Source organism: Rattus norvegicus, chromosome 7 (assembly GCF_036323735.1).
Source record: "Rattus norvegicus strain BN/NHsdMcwi chromosome 7, GRCr8, whole genome shotgun sequence".
Lineage (NCBI taxonomy): Eukaryota > Metazoa > Chordata > Mammalia > Rodentia > Muridae > Rattus > Rattus norvegicus.
The window spans coordinates 13484781-13493232 of record NC_086025.1 but is presented as its reverse complement, the minus strand read 5'-3'; the positions used below and the strand labels follow the sequence as shown (position 1 = coordinate 13493232).

The following is an 8452-nucleotide window of genomic DNA, read 5'->3' as shown; positions in this document are numbered from 1 at the left end:
TAACTGGTGTTATGCAAGTTTTGAGCTACCATTTAGGTGTTGTGAACCAAACCTCCTCTCTTTTCAGTCCCACCTTTGGGTACCACCACACCCTGGGATATCTAGTCCCAGGAAGACTAGGGGCCCTCCTCTCCCACTGAGGCCCAACCAGACAGGGGGAAGGGGACCCAGTGACAGAAAAAAGAAACAGAGACAGCAATACTCCACTTGTTAGGGGTCCCACATGAAGACTAAGATGCACATTTGTTTCAACTGTGTAGGGGGTTTAGGCCAGGCCCTGCATGCTTCCTGGTTGGTGACCCAGGCTCTGTGAACCCCCATGGGCCCAGGTTAGTTGACTCTGTAGGTCTTCTTTTGGTTTCCTTGCCCCCTCTGGCTTGCTCAATTCTGTCCTCCACTCTTCACAAGACTCCCCAAGCTCTGCCTGATTTTTGTCTGTGGATCTTTGCATCTGCCTCCATCTGCTGCTGGATGAAGCCTCTCAGGGGACAGTTATGCTAGGTTCCTGTCTGCAAGATGGCAGAGCATCATCAATAGCGCCAGCGGTTGGCTCTCTCATTAAAACAAATTAAAGAGTTGAAGAGTTGGCTGAGTGGTGGAGTTGAGTTTGAATCCTCAGTGGCAATCTAAAAAGCCAGTCTGTACACAGGTATGACTCATTTCTGGGGGTGGGAGTAGAGACAGGAAGGTAGCTTGCATTGCTAAATTCTACTAAAATCCTTCAGGTTCAGTGAAACCCTATTTCAGAACAGTACATAATAGAGAAAGACAACTGATATATTTCTTTGGGTTCCACTCATGTGCATGGACACATACACTGATACACACTTATGCACACATGCGTACCCCAAAGAAAGTACCCTCCTACAACACCACACAAATATATACTCACATAAATAATAAATTATAGAGGTAAAAGTATGGCCATAGGCTAATTTGATCATATTGTATTATACACATACACATGCATGAATATGTGCACATCAGATGTCCCATAGATTATGCAATTATGATTATACAACCAAAAATATTAATAATTCTGATTATTGCTACTGTATTGCCTATAGCAACGAAATGGAATTAGCTCAAATGCTTATCAACAGACCAATGGATAATATGAATATAAACATGTAGACAATGGAATTTGATTCAGTCATTAAAAAAAGATATAGTTATGAAAGCTTCAGGAAAAAGTTATGAAAATGTATTTTTAAATGGGTGTAAGTGTTGATGGGTTCAAGACAACTAGAAAGGAGCTCATGAGAAGGGGAAAGGAGGTGTTAAGGGAAATGGGCAGAGAAGATAAAAGAACATGAAGGGCTGATGTGGAAGTAAAAGTGGGGATACTTGAGTTGGAAGGGTTCAGTAGTGATCTGGGGCAGGGAAATGGTGGAAAGACACCCAAAACCAAGTGTGTATGAAAATGTGAACAGGAAACTGTCCTCTTTGCATAAAAATTTTGAAGTACACAATAATATTAATTATTCATTTTAAAACAAGCCATCAGAATTATAAGCACAGTGTAAAATTCAATGGTAGTAAGCATAATTATGATGTCATAGAACTCTATGCCTAGTGACAGACACTTTCTATATCTCTGAAATAAATTCTGTACCCATTTTCAGCCATGACTTTTGCCCCAGACCCTGGCAACCTTTTATTGCTTTAGATTTTGATGAATTATGTACCTTGATAAACTATTCACAGAAGCAAGACAGAACAAAAAATAATCCTATAATGTCCACTAACTGGAGAACTGTGTTCAAATGTGAAAGTATTGTATAGCTGTAAAAAAATGAAGCCATGGGTCTGGAGAGGCAGCTTAGTAGTTAAGAACACTTATTTTGTGAACACAGAAACCAGTGTTTAGAACCCAGACCTACATAACATGTTAGGGATCCTGTGTACCCCTGTAGCTATAGCACAAGAACAGACACAAGGGAATCTTATAGCATCCTGGCTCCCGGTCCAGTCAATAAAGCTTGGGCTCCAGGTTCAGAACAAGGTTCTGACTCAATGATGTTAATAGAGGATACTCTGTCCCTCTTCTGGTTACCCTGCATGAGCAATAGGAAACAGAACTCACCTACAACACTTGTAGATACACCACACACACACACACACACACACACACACACACACACACACACACGCACACACACACACGCACATTCTCAAGTACTAGCACACCATGATCTTAGTTAGTGATATTCCTTCATCCCTTTCAGGTATGGCTGTCACGTTGGGGAGAAACTACACCTTTGTGTCAGAGTTCATCCTCATTGGCTTCTCTACCTTCCCTCATCTTCAGCTGATGTTCTTCCTGCTGTTCCTGCTCATGTACCTCTTCACACTGCTAGGCAACCTGCTCATCATGGCCACCATCTGGAGTGAACACAGTCTCCACACACCCATGTACCGCTTCCTGTGCGCCCTCTCCATCTCTGAGATTTTCTACACCTTTGCCATCATCCCACGCATGTTGGCCGACCTGCTCTCTGCGCTTCACTCCATCGCCCTTCTGGCCTGTGCCAGCCAGATGTTCTTCTCCTTCATGTTTGGCTTCACCCACTCCTTTCTACTCACCGTCATGGGCTATGACCGCTATGTGGCTATCTGTCACCCACTGAGATACAATGTGCTCATGAGCCCCCGTGGCTGTGCCTGCCTGGTTGCCTGGTCCTGGGTTGGTGGATCATTCATGGGGACAGTGGTGACAACAGCCATTTTCAACCTCACATTCTGTGGACCCAGTGAGATCCACCATTTTGCTTGTCATGTCCCACCTCTACTGAAGTTGGCATGTGGAAAGAATGTACTGGCAGTGGCAAAGGGTGTGGGGATGGTGTGCATCACAGCCCTCCTGGGATGCTTTCTCCTCATCCTCCTCTCCTATGCCTTCATTGTGGCTACCATCTTGAAGATACCATCAGCTGAGGGTCGGCACAAGGCTTTCTCCACATGTGCATCCCACCTCACAGTAGTGGTTGTACATTACGGCTTTGCCTCTGTCATCTACCTCAAGCCTAAGGGTCCCAAGTCTCTGGAAGGAGATACTCTGATGGGTATCACCTATACAGTCCTCACCCCTTTCCTTAGTCCTATCATCTTCAGCCTCAGGAACAAGGAGCTAAAGAATGCCATGAAGAAGGCCTTCTTAAGCAAACTCTATCCAGAGAAAATGTAATGACTTACAAGAAAATTCTTAAGAATAACTAAATTGGTTTATTGAATTTGACTATATTAGACATTGCTTCACTATCTGCTTATTTATGATACTTTCATGTTGACAAAACTTTTGTAATCATATGCCAGTATACATGAAAGCATTAATATCTGGGATTTATTTGTGGAAATAAAAGTAAGACCATGCCAAGAATGATATTTGACCATTCCAGTATGCTACAGGAAATGTTATGCAGTACTCAACTTGTGTTAAATATTTCTTAAGTGGGACTCAATCTTCTCAATATTGAATGAACCATAATGGTGGTTTAGGTATTTATTGTGAGAACACTTTTTGCCCCTGCCTCAAAAACTCCAGGCATCTACTATCCACAACAACAAATACCCACAGTCCAACAAGAAATGGAAGATTTCATGATATATTTTTGTTTGTTGGTACTAGGTAGTCATAATGTCTAAGTTTACTAAATGTCGGGTCCAGCATGGCTTTGGTGGGGAAAGAATAATATGGTTCCTGCCCTTGGGTCAGGGCCAGGGACATGGGCCTCTATGAGTGTTGATGGCTGCCATGGGCATAAGGCTTCTTTGTATAATAAAGTTCATAGTTTACATTCATCCTTTAGGGAATGTCCTCTCTGTTAATGTTAATGATTCGATGATGATCAGACAACATGAGTCCAGGAGGTGAAAATGTTGCTGATGTTTTTGCAAAATGGTAACTGCTGGGACCTTCAAGACAGCCCTTGAGGCTGTGAAAAAGAACTCTAAAACTGTAAGTTCGAAAATATGCGTTTCTCAACTATGCAAAAGATAAGGATGAAATCTAAATTGTATGAGAGGTTTCATGAATCTAAAGGTGCAGAGGCATCTACACTATGAGCCAACTTGTCAGAAAGATATTAAGGAAGACAATAAAGAGATTTAGGGGGTGGTGATTACAGGAAATGGCACCCACCTAAGTTTTTTGCTTATGCTTACAAAGGCAGACAATTCTCTGAGTTTAGGATGAGCCTAGGATAGAGCTAAAGTTTAGGCTGAGATGTGGTAGAAATGGTAATTTCTGGACAGTATCCACCCAGCTAGCTTAGCATCTGTGCTTTACAGAGGCAGGTAGCTCTCTCAATTCTTTTTGCAATGTTAAAAGAAAATGTGTGCTTGCTGTTTCCTAAGAATTAAGGGGCTAGAGTCATCAGATGCTAATTCATAGGAAAACCAAAAGGAAACCAGAAGTGAATAACTAGATTGATTTGTAAAATAAAAGACAGGGCTTATGATCTGCAAGAGATGAGTTATCTAATTTTTTAAATTTAAAATAGCAAGGGAGAACTGCTTACAGAACTGCCTCAAACACTATATATATCCAGAGAAGGCAGATCAGAGAGAAAGCAGGCTAGAAAGCTGTCTTGAGCAGAGCATAGGCTGCCAGTGTGGACCCATGATTTGATTTTGAGTTGTTTGTTTTGCTGCTCCCAGATATCCTTTCCTCAAAACCCCTCTCCATGCTGAGGCTGGTCCTTGGCATTTAAAGGTGATCCAGGCAGTGGTCATGCATGCTTTTATTCCCAGGACTCAGGAGGCAGAGGTAGGTGAATTTATGAGTTCAAGGTCAGCCTGGCTTATAAAGCAAGTTCCAGGAGAACTCGGAATAGACAGAAAAACCCTGTCTCAAAAACAAAATCTAACAAACAAAACCCCTATAAGTTCACCAAAGAGTACCCTTTGGTTATAACAGAAGGCAAAATACCCAATGTTTTAGAATTGCCAAGATGTATACGAGAAGTTAGACTGAACAATAAGCAAGTGCTGGGAAAATGACTTAGTGGGCAAAATGCTTGCAATATGCAGGTACAGGACCTCAATTTAGAAATTGAACAATGCTCTATTCAATGTTAACCTGGTCAAGGAAGAAATAAAGAAGGAATTTTTAGAATTTAATGAAAATGAAGGTACAACATACCCAAACTTATGGGACACAATGAAAGCTGTGCTAAGAGGAAAACTCATAGCGCTGAGTGCCTGCAGAAAGAAACAGGAAAGAGCATATGTCAGCAGCTTGACAGCACACCTAAAAGCTCTAGAACAAAAAGAAGCAAATACACCAAGGAGGAGTAGAAGGCAGGAAATAATCAAACTCAGAGCTGAAATCAACCAAGTAGAAACAAAAAGGGCCATAGAAAGAATCAACAGAACCAAAAGTTGGTTCTTTGAGAAAATCAACAAGATAGATAAACCCTTAGCCAGACTAATGAGGGGACTCAGAGAGTGTGTCCAAATTAACAAAATCAGAAATGAAAAGGAAGACATTACTACAGATTCAGAGGAAATTCAAAGAATCATCAGATCTTACTATAAAAGCCTATATTCAACAAAACTTGAAAATCTGCAGGAAATGGACAATTTGTAGACAGATACCAGCTACCGAAATTAAATCAGGAACAGATAAACCAGTTAAATAACTCCATAACTCCTCACGAAATAGAAGCAGTCATTAAATGTCTCCCAACCAAAAAGAGCCCAGGTCCAGACTGGTTTAGTGCAGAATTCTATCAGACCTTCATAGAAGACCTCACACCAATACTATCCAAACTATTCCACAAAATTGAAACAGATGGAGCCCTACCGAATTCCTTCTATGAATCCACAATTACTCTTATACCTAAACCACACAAAGACACAACAAAGAAAGAGAACTTCAGACCAATTTCCCTTATGAATATCGACGCAAAAATACTCAATAAAATTCTGGCAAACCGAATCCAAGAGCACATCAAAACAATCATCCACCATGATCAAGTAGGCTTCATCCCAGGCATGCAGGGATTGTTTAATATACGGAAAACCATCAACGTGATCCATTATATAAACAAACTGAAAGAACAAAATCACGTGATCATTTCATTAGATGCTGAGAAAGCATTTGACAAAATTCAACACCCCTTCATGATAAAAGTCCTGGAAAGAATAGGAATTCAAGGCCCATACCTAAACATAGTAAAAGCCATATACAGCAAACCAGTTGCTAACATTAAACTAAATGGAGAGAAACTTGAAGCAATCCCACTAAAATCAGGGACTAGACAAGGCTGCCCACTCTCTCCCTACTTATTCAATAGAGTTCTTGAAGTTCTAGCCAGAGCAATCAGACAACAAAAGGAGGTCAAGGGGATACAGATTGGAAAAGAAGAAGTCAAAATATCACTATTTGCAGATGATATGATAGTATATTTAAGTGATCCCAAAAGTTCCACCAGAGACCTACTAAAGCTGATAAACAACTTCAGCGAAGTGGCTGGGTATAAAATTAACTCAAATAAATCAGTAGCCTTCCCCTACACAAAAGAGAAACAAGCTGAGAAAGAAATTAGGGAAACGACACCCTTCATAATAGACCCAAATAATATAAAGTACCTCGGTGTGACTTTAACCAAGCAAGTAAAAGATATGTACAATAAGAACTTCAAGACTCTAAAGAAAGAAATTGAAGAAGACCTCAGAAGATGGAAAGATCTCCCATGCTCATGGATTGGCAAGATTAATATAGTAAAAATGGCCATTTTACCAAAAGCAATCTACAGATTCAATGCAATCCCCATCAAATACCAATCCAATTCTTCAAAGAGTTAGACAGAACAATTATAAATTCATCTGGAATAACAAAAAACCCAGGATAGCTAAAACTATCCTCAACAATAAAAGGACTTCAGGGGGAATCACTATCCCTGAACTCAAGCAGTATTACAGAGCAATAGTGATAAAAAACTGCATGGTATTGGTACAGAGACAGACAGATAGACCAATGGAACAGAATTGAAGACCCAGAAATGAACTGACACACCTATGGGCACTTGATTTTTGACAAAGGAGCCAAAACCATCAAATGGAAAAAAGATAGCATTTTCAGCAAATGGTGCTGGTTCAACTGGAGGTCAACATGTAGAAGAATACAGATCGATCCATGCTTATCACCCTGTACAAAGCTTAAGTCCAAGTGGATCAAGGACGTCCACATCAAACCAGATACACTCAAACTAGTAGAAGAAAAACTAGGGCAGCATCTCGAACACATGGGCACTGGAAAAAATTTCCTGAACAAAACACCAATGGCTTATGCTCTAAGATCAAGAATCGACAAATGGGATCTCATAAAACTGCAAAGCTTCTGTAAGGCAAAGGACACTGTGGTTAGGACAAAACGGCAACCAACAGATTGGGAAAATATCTTTACCAATCCTACAACAGATAGAGGCCTTATATCCAAAATATACAAAGAACTCAAGAAGTTAGATCGCAGGGAGACAACCCTATTAAAAAATGCGGTTCAAAAATCACATGATCATTTCATTAGATGCTGAGAAAGCATTTGACAAAATTCAACACCCCTTCATGATAAAAGTCCTGGAAAGAATAGGAATTCAAGGCCCATGCCTAAACATAGTAAAAGCCATATACAGCAAACCAGTTGCTAACATTAAACTAAATGGAGAGAAACTTGAAGCAATCCCACTAAAATCAGGGACTAGATAAGGCTGCCCACTCTCTCCCTACTTATTCAATATAGTTGTTGAAGTTCAAGCCAGAGCAATCAGACAACAAAAGGAGATCAAGGCGATACAGATCAGACAAGAAGAAGTCAAAGTATCACTATTTGCAGATGTTATGATAGTATATTTAAGTGATCCCAAAAGTTCCACCAGAGAACTACTAAAGCTGATAAACAACTTCAGCAAGTTAAGTTTATACAGTAGAGCAAATGTAACCATGAAAACAATTTCATCTTTTACTGCATTGAAATTCCTCCTTCCTTGGTTGTTTCATCAGATATAGTCTTATATAAACTATATCAGATTCAGCCTCACATCATCTACATAGGTATTCTTACCCTTTTCAACTTTTTACCACATAGTCCATTTCTTTTAAAAATTTTGATTTGTTTTGTTTTTACCATTTAACTTTGTGTGACTACTTTTATTATACATTTCTCTAGTTTATAAAGATGTTGAGCTTGTTAATAATCATTGAATGTTGACATTATATCTTACATAAATTGCCTTTTAAAGTTTTAAGTGCTTTTCTTCTTGGTCTCCTCCTTTACTCTCTCCCTCCCTCTCTTCCTCTCTTCCTTCCTCCCTCCCTCTTTCTTTCTTCCTTCCCTCCCTCCCTCCCTCCTTCCTTCCTTCCTTTCTTTCTTCTTCCTTTCTTCCTTTCTTTCTTTTACACCTGACTACAATTTCCCCTCTCTCATCTTCTCCAAATCCCTCTTCCATCT

At 40.1% G+C, this 8452-nt stretch overlaps 1 protein-coding gene across 1 annotated transcript; it reads left to right on the top strand.

Moving 5' to 3' along the window:
• Positions 1–2230: 2230 nt before the first annotated feature.
• Positions 2231–3187, top strand: Or10h1d (olfactory receptor family 10 subfamily H member 1D). Its single transcript, NM_001000416.1, has one exon. The coding sequence runs from the start codon at positions 2231–2233 to the stop codon at positions 3185–3187; it is 957 nt and encodes a 318-aa protein (NP_001000416.1).
• Positions 3188–8452: the final 5265 nt, after the last annotated feature.

Bases quoted from the DNA above. Each gene is read 5' to 3' on its own strand.
- Or10h1d (NM_001000416.1), top strand. From the start codon at position 2,231: ATGGCTGTCACGTTGGGGAGAAACTACACCTTTGTGTCAGAGTTCATC.